The sequence below is a fragment of the Pinus tabuliformis genome, chromosome 7 (assembly GCF_031772625.1).
Source record: "Pinus tabuliformis cultivar Carrire ecotype Pingquan chromosome 7, CPIR1, whole genome shotgun sequence".
In the NCBI taxonomy this organism is placed as follows: Eukaryota; Viridiplantae; Streptophyta; class Pinopsida; order Pinales; family Pinaceae; genus Pinus; species Pinus tabuliformis.
Genome location: NC_142293.1, coordinates 560,123,507 through 560,136,356, shown reverse-complemented (window position 1 = coordinate 560,136,356; position 12,850 = coordinate 560,123,507). Strand labels below are relative to the sequence as shown.

Sequence of the window (12,850 nt, the reverse complement as noted above, 5' to 3'; positions counted from 1 at the left end):
ACTAAGTAAAGTTAGAAACTTCAACAATAAATCCAAGATGTCCTCAAATGGTCCCCGCTTCCTCTTTTATAGATCTTAAGGACCCCTCTAGAAGTCTTATTTTATTATTATTTTAATCACTTAGTACCTTTTTCCGTCCTTCTATTTTAATTAAAATACCTTTTTTAATTTGGGAAAATGGTAAACTGGCCACCATCCCTCCTCAGACCACCGAAAGTCAGTTCCCACCATCTCATCCTATAGATCTTCTCGTTCCGGTTCCAAGGATCTATTACACTAGGGTGTTCCATCAAGTATTCCTCCTGGAATGCCACAGTAAGCGTAATTAATTGAGTTAGGCACAATAATAACTCTGTTTTCTGAAAGTTGTTAGAATGCAACGAAACAAAAGGCAAGTTGTGTGGATGATAGAATATACCAAGAGAATGCCATCAGATCTCAAAGAAACTCCTCAAAACCCCATAATGCCCCTCCAAAAGCCCTTGGGCCCATTGATGGAGTAATCCTACTCCTGTGACCTAGCTGCTCCAATCCTGGAAGTCCACATGACCACGCCATAAGGGAAACCAAAAAAAGGAACATGATATATGGAGATTAAAAAAAAAATCAAATTAATTGATCCAATGGCTCAAGGCAAGGAAAAGTTGGAAAGGCCAAAAGCTTTGTAAGTAAAGCCATACTTTCTCCTTTTCCACTTTCAATTATTTTGCCAAAAACACAAAATTTGCTTTGTTTGCTCCATTTCTTGAGTAGAAACATCAACAAAATCTGCTTTCTTTGTTTCACTTCTTGAGTAGAGACATCAACAAAATATGTTTTCTTTGCTTCACTCATTGAATGGATACATCAACAAAATCTGCTTTTCACATCTCCTCATTGAATTGGAAAAATCTCGTTTTTCCTCTACCTTTACTCATGAAGACATTTAGTAAAAGCTCACATTCTCTCATTAAAACTATTTAATTCCTTTTCCATGGGATTAAATAATTTAATTAAAATTTAATTATTTCACAACTTATGACTTTGATATCACAATCCTTGAAAATTTACCCAGAGATATGATTTAGATCCATGCCAAGTGTCGTCTTAAGATAGAAGCCAGTGAGTAAGATGCTACTAAACTCCTCACTTTTCCATGCAAAGGAAGACGAGACCAATCCTCAGTTGCTAACTAGGAAACCCAACCAACACCTGTACCTGCCAAATATATAAACTCACTAATTATATACACGCCTAAAAAGGCAGTCTCTGCCAAAAAAGCAGGGAAGTACAACTTTTGGCCAAATAACATAATGAGCCATAATAACAAAAAACCACAAAAGAAAAGGAAAGAGTGTCATTCTAGATCTCAGTGAAAACAGTCCTGTTGGACTCGCTTTTTCACCAGGATCAAGAAGTAGTCAAATCTGATGTGTGGGCCCCTAATGGTCTAAATATCAAAAATACAAGACTGCCCAAAATAACAGTTTCCCTGAAACTGACGAAGCTTGTATATTTAAGGTCCTCTGATCAACGGTAATGCCATGAAGCATCTAGAAATAGACCAATGTGATTGAGTCTCACTGGACCTTAACCCTTCAATAACAAGAGTGCTACTGGGGTTAATACTTCCAGAAAGCATTCTATCCAAAGTTTGCTCCATTTGGTCTTGGATCTTTGGGGAGCAAATGTGAGCAGGTCCTGACATGCTTCCATTATTTGTATTCCAGATTCTTGATCCATTTCCCCCCAAATATTTTTTCATATCTCAGTGCTCAATGTTTGGGGCTTTATCCTAAAGCAGTACCTCACTTTATTTACTTTTTGCATCTTGTTTTGTCTACGAGCCATTTTCTGTGCTCCCACAATTTTTGGCACTATTGTATTCAGCAGTACTTTTATGGTCATTTGTTGGACATTAATAAAATTAGCTTATCATTTATTATCTTTATCTACTATCTACCTACAGTTTTAGCTGGGGTGCTTCTGTTTGTTTCCCATTTCTTGTTAATATATGAAGTTTTCTTTCTTATACCGCAAAAAAAATCCTCCCATTAATAGCTTTTGCATCTACACCAAGGGGAGCCATGTTTCTTAATTGAATCTATTTTGCTTTTCAGGTAGGCAGATTTGTACTTTCGGTAGTACAATCCATTTTTCTGGACTGTCTGAACTCTGACAAATAGGGCTGTATCATATGTGCTTTTTTCACCAAAAACTGCTGTGAAAAATGTGCAACTCCCAGGAAAACAAAAACAAATAAATAAAAGATAGGCAGTAGAAAACAAACCTCTTTCTCAGCTATTTCCTCTGTCACTTTGCTTTTTCGGACCTCTTCTACAAGTCCTGCGTGGGAAACAAGGACAAGAATGCTTCCAAAACAACCCAAACATATGATGACGCAAGTAAAAAGAAACATGAAGAGGAAATTGGGCCCACGGTGATTGTTAACAGGAATCAAAAAAACTTGGGTTGATCAAACACCAACAACCAGATCCTTACCACTGGCAGTATGATGCTCCTGGCACCATTGATCCATGTTTTGCAAACACTCTTCGGGTTGATTTATTATCAAGTCTGGTCCCTGAAAATAAATACAGTATGCCATACAAATTATTTATTTTAATTAGACCATGTAAAGTGTGAAACGAATCTGCATGCTGGTCCTGTCTGCGCATTATTTTAATACCATGTCCAAATTTTATAAAATTTAGATTCAAGAAGTACCACCTGAGGTACACAAGCACATTTCTTTCAGACTAACGACTCAAGAAATTATAGATTTCATATCATTTTCAAGGATTAAAGGCTGAAAAAAGTAACCAGAAGAAATAAACTTATCTTTATGGGACAGCATAATTATAAGACTCCAATCTTATATGCAATTATCATTAAAACTGAAGTGGAAAAGCATTTATAAAGATGAAACTTGAAAGAGCATAGTAGAAGAGAAGGGATCTGTAAGACAGGATAAAGATGGAGCCAATACTTGAGACAAAATTCAGTCAATAGAACAAGCAAAAGGATGAAATCACATCAAAAAAAAGTTTGACCCCAAAATGCACTGAGCTCTCTGTTAACCCTACCTTAACCATTTTGACAAGTTCTCCATCAGTAATGATACAAGCAATCTCCAGTATCCTGTCCCTTTCAATATCTAGACCTGCAACCAATTTGTTTTTGTGAGCTAAGTGAAATTTACGAAATATTAAATTCATTGAAACTTTAAAATCCACCCAAGATTAAGGATCAGATAAAAGGATTTGACAGGTCTTTGACTCCTTATATATACAAGGATGATATGGTTAATACTAAATAGTAATAATTGCAGACCTGGTTTATTGCATACCAAAAATTGTATTTGCAAGAACGTGGAACAAATAATTTCCTGGAAAGTAAACAAACCTTGAACAAAATTGCATAAGTTTTATGCAGATAATGCAAAATAACAAGCACCATAAAAAAATACAAATAAGTGGTTTGTCTGGTAGGGTTAGATATAATGGTCGTAATTAGGACTTAGATGTTCATTTAGGCATTTACAAAAGGTACTCTTGTACTGAAGCCATAATGATTGACTTACTTTCCTTTTCATTGATGTTGCGAACATCAGCATTGGGATCAAATCGGCGAGGGTCCGGAAAAAGAAAAAATCGTAAAAATCGGGGAAAAAATGGTAAAAAACAACAAACATTGACAAGATTTTAAAAGATTACAAAAAATTATTAAAAAACCCATTAAATTACTTTATAAACAAATATGGGAGCAGACCAGAAATGTTTTGCCATCAACTCATGATAAACTTGTGATTTTTAAAATAAAATCATGATTTTTTTGTTGAGGAAAAAATTGCCAAAAAAATTGGGCTTGTTACCTCTCAAACTAGCAGCAGTCCTAGGAGGGGATCCTATAGAGCAACTACTAGGTCAAGGGCAACAATGGAGCGATAGCCCACAGTGACCTCAGCTAAGTTGCACGAAACGGGGAAACGCGGAAGCGAAACAAAACGGGGAAGCGAAACGAAACGCGACCTCCCCAAATTTTGGAAACGGGGAAACGCGAATATATATAATAATATATATATATATATATATATTAAAAATATTTAAAAATTATTATTATATATATGTGCAATCATAAAGCATGAATGATACATTTACTTACATAAACATTTAAACATTAAGATTAAATTTACATCACATTTACTACCTGGAAACCCTAAAAAAAATTAAAAAAAAATAAAAAACAAGTGTTTTTTTTGGGGAAACGTGGCACGTACGGCCTGGAAACGCGTTTCCGGCCGTACGGCCAAGTTTCCGTTTCGGGAAACGTGGCCGTACGGCCGGAAACGCGTTTCCAGGCCGTACGGTACGCGGAAACGCGTTTCCGTTTCGTTTCCGTACGGAAACGGACCCTGTACCTGCGTTTCCTGCAACTTAGGACCTCAGCTAAGGCTCCCTCAGGAGACCCGATATAAGGGGAATCACCAAATGAATGGATCAAATAGGAGGATAAAGATTGATTCCAAAGACCTATTCACAAGAGATACTCAATTATATGGCTTTCTTGCTTGAAAGGCAACATGATACTCTAGGGGGCTAAGAGGATTCTTGAGGCTAGGGTTTGGGAATATATCATTTCAAGAGGTTTCCTAGACCCGAAAATCCTTATGGAGAATTGCCCTTTACATGACCTTTGTGGAATTGGAGTTGTAAAGTTGCGGGACAACGCAGGACCAATTAGGTCAAGGGTATGGAGTTGATCAACCAAGGAGGGGCTTGACCTGATTAGGGAAGAGAAGAGGATCAAAGGACAATTTTTCTTTTGAGATTTGGATGCAATGATCTTGATGACATCACTAACCCAAAATAAACCTAGGGCAAGAAATTGCCTTGTGGCTAGGGCTTGCTATATCTCAGGATTCCACCGTCGGAATCGCTTGAAATTTGGAGTACCTCTTGAGCAAACCACAGCACAGTAGTGGACCAATTTTCAAGGGTTTTGGATGGCTACAAATGATTTCGTGTGATGCCCTAGGAGACCTTATGGGTTAGGCCTAGAATTGGAAGAAATGAAAAGAAAGGTTATTTTGACCACCATAGGAATACGAGGATCAATGCCTTATTGCTTGGGCTTAGTGGAGTCAAGATACAAATAGATCATGGAATTTTGTGAGCTAAGGAGCCCTAATTGATCTTTGTTAGCCTCTTTAAGGGCAGCAACTAGATCAATAGAGATTTATACTTCAAATTTGCGAAGGAGACAGTTTCGAGGTCTTTAACCTAAAAGTGCCTCTAGGAACATTCACCCAATCCCTCAAAGGTCAACTCATACATTTAATCACTTATTCAAGGTCCAGAGGAATTTCGCATTACATTTAACCCATACAAGAATAAAAATAAAATATATGCAGCTAACCAGTAAGATAACAAGAATAGCGTCGAAATTTTGACATACATGAGAGAGAGAGTATATCCATTTATCAACTTCGCATTAGAGAAACTCCAAAGTCAATAGCGAAATCCAAACATCATAGTGCATCAAGAAAAGCTCCAAAAATTCATCCCAACAAAAAGTGTGAAAATCTCATAAAAGATACTAATCCAATTCAAGTGATGATGATGAAAATGAATCATCTCACTTCTACTTATACAATCCTCTAAGTGATTCGAATGGCCTAATTTGGACTAATAATGCCCCCTAAAATAAAATAATGTGCATAATAACAATACTTTTGGTGTCAAGCCCACCAAAATAGCTCAATAAAACAAGAATAAGCCTCTCAATAGGGCAAAATGATCAATATAGTGAGTCTTTGCGCCTTTGAGGAGACCTAATGAAGTCTTAGGTGTTCCATGATGTACAACTGGACTCCAAACATAGGGGACAAGGGGTCAGCCCCTTGTTTTCCAAGCAAGAACCTGTGGTGCTCCCAAGTGGGTGTGGGGGCACAAGGACATCCTCATGGGTCTCCAAGTGTATCAGAAATGCTTGTAGACCATCTCTAAGGACTAGGATGATGATATAAGCCCCACCTCTGCAGCGGGAGACATCCTCTGAACCCTAGAACATCTGCCAAGTGTATGGCGCATGTGTGGAGCTGGTTGGGCATGGTGAACCAGGTGCATCATCCTCATCCAAAAGATGGAACATGAGCAATCAATGACTGGTGTTGGGGATCCATGAAGTACTCTCTGTTATGATGGAGGCTCGTGGCTCTCAACGCTCACCCTACAAGTGTCAATGTGACCCATTGGAAGGCTAGGACCCCGTATAGGGTGACCAAGCCCAATATGGAGACCCACCTGCAATCTTGCATAAGATCCAATGCGTCTCGTTACCCTCCAATACAACAAATCATTAGAATAATCAAGTAAAAGAGCTTACAAGTCATGGAATCAATGGGGCACTTCATGGTGGCATGCCATTCCATATTGAAATTTGGCATGTACAGGTGTCTCCAAGCTCAATAAGGGGCTAATCAAGGACCCAATTGTTGAGAAATCTAGGGCATCGAGATCAAGTGATTTCTCTTCTATTAGTAACTGCTTGTGAACGTTTTTTACTTTCTTAGATTAGGATCTTCCTTTACTTAAATTGTTAGTGTTCTTTTTCATCAAACAGCTACCAATGCATAAATAATAAAGAGACAAGAGAAACAGAATATAGGCTATCATCCAGGGCCAAAATCTCTCCCACTTGAGAGGAAAACTTGAACAAATTCTTCTTCTTATACAGATTCCAATTGACAAATACCAAGACCAAGACACAAAAGCCTCCTTGATGCGATCCTTAGTCAACGAGAGTCAACCTTCTACTTCTTCCTTCCTCTCGGCTTCCCTACAACTTTGGCTACCTTTTGCTTCAGATCTTCACTAGTTTCAACCTCCTAAAATTTGGCCTTCTTTGCAAAGGGACTCCTTCTAGCTTGCCTCAACTTCCTCTTAGACTTGTCCTACTTCCAAATCGTCTACCTAAGAGGACTGTAATTCCTCTCGGCTCTTTCTGCAGCAAAAGTCCTCCTCCTTTGCATGTGTGCCCCAAAACAAACACAAAAATAGATCCAATTGATATCACAGACCTCGCTCTCCCTTTGCTTCACTTCGCTAGCTATAGGATTGTCTTTCTTGACCCTTTCCTTGATCTTCGCACCACTTGCTAACTTCAGAACCTAGCCGAAAATCCTTGCTCTGAAATGAGGCCAAGTGGCCTATTTATAGTTTTTTACCATGATAATAAGACGACTTGACATGAAGATGAGCTGACGTGTCCTTTGGAGAGATAATATTATTCCTTTTGAAGTTGACTTGAAGGGAGATGCTTGTGCTTGTCTTGGAGGGCTATTTATACTTATCTAATGACTCATACAAAATGTAACATGCCCAAGAAGAGTCCTTCATACATGACATAGACTCAAATTGACTTTTATAACTAGATGACAAATCCTAAGCGCTCACAATGGAAGCCATCACTAAAAATAAAATTCCTTGCTCATGAAACCCATGAGACAAGCATTACAATAATAATTTTATTTTTCTTCTTTTCATCAATTACAGGTCATTATGAAGACCGAACCTAGTTACACTTTTCAACACTCCCTCTTAACTAGGGAGGTATTCATAATGGTACTTGGTCATTCTCAATCTGAAGAATAATGTACCTAAGCTCCCTCTTGGTTTAGGAATTTTTGCTTCCAAGTAAGAAAACTTGTTTCTAGACTCCCTCTTAATCAGGGACCTACAACAGCTCCTCAGGTGGAGATGATGGGACAATCAGCTGCTTGAAGAACTCCTCACAATGTCATGAACTTCTTTTCGTTATTCAAGGGTCTTCGTGTTTTGGGACTTCTCTACACCAAGAAAACTTCTCATTGCTCACAGAATTCGTCAATGCATCTACAACATTGTTCAAAGTGTCCACCTTTACCAGCAACACCTTTTTGTTCTTAACCATATCCCTCATAAGTGATACTTAACATCAATGTGTTTTGTCTTTGAATGATAAGCAGAGTTCTTTGCCAAGAAAAATACACTTTGGCTGTCACAGTCTATCCTTATAGCTCGTTGTACTAACCCCATACTTGAACACAATCTCTGCAACCAAACTGCTTCCTTGCTTACATGAGTTGCTGCCATGTCTTCTGCCTCTCTAGTTGAAAGTGCCACTACAGACTGTCTCTTGCTCATCCAACTGACTGCACCTCCAAATAGGTTAAACACCTACCCACTTGTAGATCTTCTCCAATCCAGATCTCCAACCCAGTCTGCATCAACAAAGCCACGAATTTCCAAAACTCTTTCCAAACCTGGTCTTCCTTGGTAGCACAATACCATAATCACCAGTACCACGCAAATACCTAAAAACTCGCTGCTCCTTCCCTAGTTTTGACATAAATCTGCTCAAAACTCCCACTACATGTGCAATATCTGGTCTAGTACAGACCATTGCACACATCGGGCTACCAATAGCACTTGCGTATGGAACACGGGACATGCCCTCTTCCTTTTCTTACGTCTTAGAACACTGTTCAACAGATAACTTTACACCTACATGAATAGGAACTTTCATTGGTTTACTATCCTGCATATTAAACCTATGCAGTATTGCCTCGACATACTTCCTCTAGTTTAACCAGAGCTTCCTCTTTGCCCGATCTCGTTTGATTTCCATGCCCAAAATATAGTTTGTAGTACCAAGATCTTTCATGTCGAATTTGGAGGACAATTAGGTCTTCAAATCCTAGATAATTTCTTTGTCATTTCTAATTAGCAACATATCATCCACATAAAAGACCAGATAAATAACACGGTCACCAATTAATTTAAAATACACACAGTGATCTGTTTTGCTTTTGGTGAAGCCAAGTCCCCGTATATATGTATCAAATTTCTGATACCACATCCTTGGTGACTGTTTTAACCCATATAGAGACTTTTTTAACCTACATACCAGCTCTTTCTTTCCCTTCACTGTAAAGCCTTTAGGTTGCTTCATGTAGATCTCTTCTTGTAGATCCCCGTGAAGAAATAATGTCTTCACATTCATCTGTTCTACCTCAAAATCAAAAGCAGCAACAACAGATAAAAGTAATCTAATAGAAGTTATCTTGGCAACAAGAGAAAAACATCACCAAAATCAATTCCCAGCACCTAGGAATAATCGTTTGCTACCAACCGAGCTTTGTATTTCTCCACCTTGCCTTTTGCATTCATCTTCTTCTTAAACACCCATTTTCTTCTAATGGGTTTCCTTCCAACCGGCAACTCCACCAGATCCAAAGCCTAATTTTTGTCCAAAGATGCCATTTCATCAACCATGGCCTCTTTCCAGAGTTTGCCATCCTCTGAATCTACTACCTCCCTGACAGTTTTGGTATCATCATCAGTAATAGATAAAGCAAAATTTGAACAGAAAGCAGATGGACTATACCTTTCTAATTGCCTTCTTTCTCGAACTGATCTTCTCACATCTAGAGTTTATGGTTCTTCATCTTTTGATTCATGTTCTGTTGTAGAGTTTGGTTCTTCCTCCTTTAGCTCAAACTCTATCTTCTCGGGATCCTTTGGTAGGACTTCATGTTTATTAACATCTTTCACCTTTTAAACCATGCTTATACCCAATAAAGATGCACCTTTCAAATTTACTATCCAACTTGGTTCTTTTCTCCTTTGGAACATGTACATATGCATCACAGCAAAATACCCTCAGATGTGAAAAAGAGGGTTTCTTACTAGTCCATACCTCATGTGGAGTCTTATCGTCCAACGTTGATGAAGGTGATATATTAACCAGGTGACATGCAGTGTCCACCGCCTCTCCCCATAATTCTTATCCTAACCCGGCACCACTAAGCATGCTTCTTGAATTTTCCATCAACATCCTATTCATTCTTTCTGCAACTCCATTTTGTTGAGGTGTGTATGGAGTAATTTTGCCGTGCTATACCACACTTCTTACAGAAATCTTCAAATTCCTTCTTCCAGAACTTTCCACCATTATCTGTCCTCAACACCTTTATCTTTTTTTATGTCTGGTTTTCCACCAGAGCCTTAAATTCTTTAAACCTGCCAAAGACTTCAGATTTCTTCCTGAGGAAATATATCCATGTATTTCTTGAGAAGTCATTTATAAATTATACATAGTACACAGACTTACCCAGTGATGGAACCAACACGGGTCCAAACACATCACTGAGCACAAGCTCTAATATCCCTTTCGCCCTCTTAGCACCAAAGGGGAAACTCACCCAATTCTGCTTCCCATATACACAATGTTCATAGAAATCGAAATCCAAAGAGCAATTAAACATACCTTCTACCATGCCATTACCATGAAGTATTCGAAGTCCCTTCTCTCCAATATGTCCAAGTCTTTAATGCCATAGCATGGTCTTTCCTCCATAGACCACTAGATTTTTTGCTCCACTTTCAAGAACCACAGAACTGTTGCACCCATCAATAATAGTACTACCCAAAAGCTTGTACAGAGTTCCAATTCAAACTCCCCGAATTAATACCAATGTTCCCCGAACCATCTTGCAGGTATCTTTCTCGAACACTATTTTTACACCTGCATCATCCATCTTGTTTACAAAAATCAGGTTTCTGGCCAATGCAAGAATATGCAGAACACCCAAAAGTGTTCTAATCCTTCTGCCTTGCAACTTCAGCTTGACTTTTCCACATCCGACGATTCTAGCCTTCCTATCATCCCCTAAGAAAACATCACCACCATCATATTTCTCACTCGCAGAATCAATCCCTATGGGGAGTGAAGTGAAAGGATGCACCTAAATCAATCAACCATGCCTCATGATCTACATGTGTACTTGAAGAAGAAGCCAAGTACACATCCCACCTTCATCTGAGGTGGTTTTTGCCTCTGCAGAAGGAGCATCATCAGATCCCTTTCCTTTCTCATGAGCTTTAGATCTACAGTCCTTTTTGAAGTGCCCTTCCTTTCCGCATTTCCAGCACACCTTTACAAGTTTTCCTGGAGATTTAGATCTCCCCCTAGATTTAAATCTCCCACTCGAGGACTTATTTTTGTTTTTGTTATGGACCCGTCTTCGTATAGACAAGGCATCTCCATTCTGACCCTCCATATTTTTCCGTCTCATCTCCTCCGGGAGCTTTCATCAAACTTCAATGTAGTTGTATCACTACCTATTGCAACAAGCAAAACTATCCCACAAATCTAGTAGAGAACACAACGAATTGATGTACTTATCTTCATCTGAAATTTTAATATCAACAAATAACAACTGGCTTACCACAGTATTAAAGGCGTTCAAATGCTCTATCACCGAGTCTCCATCCTTCATCCTCAAGTTATACAGCTTTTTCCATAGGAACATTTTGTTCACCAGAGACTTAGATTGGTACAAAGTCCCTAACTTGTCCCACAAAGCCTTCATCGTAGCTTCCCCTAATACATTCAACAATACTGAATCTAAGATACACAACCGTATTGTGCTCTTTTCTTTCCGATCCAACTTCGCCCAGTCTTCATCTGATATTATCATTGGTTTAGTACACGAATCTACCGTCATCCACTGATCTTTATCCACCAGTAGATCCTCCATCTTGAGTTTCCACAACTCAAAACTCTGACCATTAAATTTATCGATCTCTATTTTTCCACAGTTTTCCATCTTCTTTCACTGCAAGAATCAATCCTACAGATCTCCCACTGAACAGGGTCTACCATAGGCCCGAGCAAAACCCCTCAGCAGCAAAGACGTCCCCTTGAAGCCGAAACAGCTCTGATACCAAATGTAGCTTTTAATCCTGTACAGAAATTACCTGCGAATGAATTCTAAAAAACAGAAAATAAACAATAACAAGAATATAAAACAAATACACAAAGAGTTTCCCCTAGATCCCAAAACCGAGACTACCAGATACATAAACCCCAATCCATTTAACCCTGGATTAGAACATAACCGTAGTTCCCATGACCGGATCTACAATATACCATGGGCAAAAAACCATCATGCCCAAAACCATGCACAAAACCACAAGTAGGTCTGCCCACCTAATATAGGGTCCAAAAAAAATCTCGGGGCACGCGCAACTAGTCGTGGAAAGAATATAACACACACCCAACAATCACAGACCTCCCTCTCCCTTTACTTCACTTCACTGGCTATAGGACTGTCTTTCTTGACCCTTTCGTTGATCTTCGCACCAGTTGCTAACTTCAGAACCTGACCGAAAATCCTTGCTCTGAAATGAGGGCGAGTGGCCTATTTATAGTTGTTTGCCATGATAATAAGTCGACTTGACATGAAGATGAGCCAATGTGTCCTTTGGAGAGATATTATCATTCCTTTTGAAGCTGACTTGAAGGGAGATGTTTGTGCTCGTCTTCGAAGGCTATTTATACTTATCTAATGACTCATACAAAATGTAGCATGCCCAAGAAGGGTCCTTCATACATGACATAGACTCAAATTGACTTTTATGACTAGATGACAAATCCTAAAAGCTCACAATGGGAGCCATTACTAAAAATAAAATTCCTTACTCATGAAACCCATGAGACAAGCATTACAATATTTTTTCTTCTTTTCATCAATTATATAAAATCACAATTACACATGTCATTATGAAGACCGAACCTAGTTGCAATTTTCAACACATATTAGGCGGTTTCAACTTTCAACGGGGGTGACATGTCCATGGTACATCCCTCAAGTGGCATGTGGCAAATGACATAGTAATGAAACCAAACCAAATGTCATGGTACAAAGGTAGCTATAATAAGGAAGCTCACACCTAGGTATGTGAGTGTAAGGGGGAGCAAATCGTGGTACATGAGTTACCTTGGCCTTTGTTTTTTCACCCTTTTTCGTATGCCTTTTGCCTCT

General features: G+C 38.8%; 1 protein-coding gene and 1 long non-coding RNA gene across 2 annotated transcripts in view; both read right to left on the bottom strand.

The window, feature by feature from the left end:
* LOC149248618 (oligoribonuclease-like) overlaps positions 1–12,850 on the bottom strand; it is a 189,467-nt gene that overhangs the window by 136,500 nt on the left and 40,117 nt on the right. Inside the window, exons 2-4 of the mRNA XM_089458473.1 lie at positions 3,066–3,142; positions 2,482–2,563; positions 2,270–2,325 (exon numbers count right to left, since the gene is read on the bottom strand). Coding sequence (XP_089314599.1) covers positions 2,270–2,325; positions 2,482–2,563; positions 3,066–3,142 — 215 coding nt within the window. The remainder of the gene's footprint in view (positions 1–2,269; positions 2,326–2,481; positions 2,564–3,065; positions 3,143–12,850) is intronic.
* On the bottom strand, positions 169–1,187 carry LOC149248619 (uncharacterized). The gene is made up of 3 exons (XR_016266676.1): positions 1,051–1,187; positions 419–533; positions 169–302 (listed from the first exon to the last, which is right to left on the bottom strand). It is a non-coding gene; the product is annotated as an uncharacterized LOC149248619 (long non-coding RNA).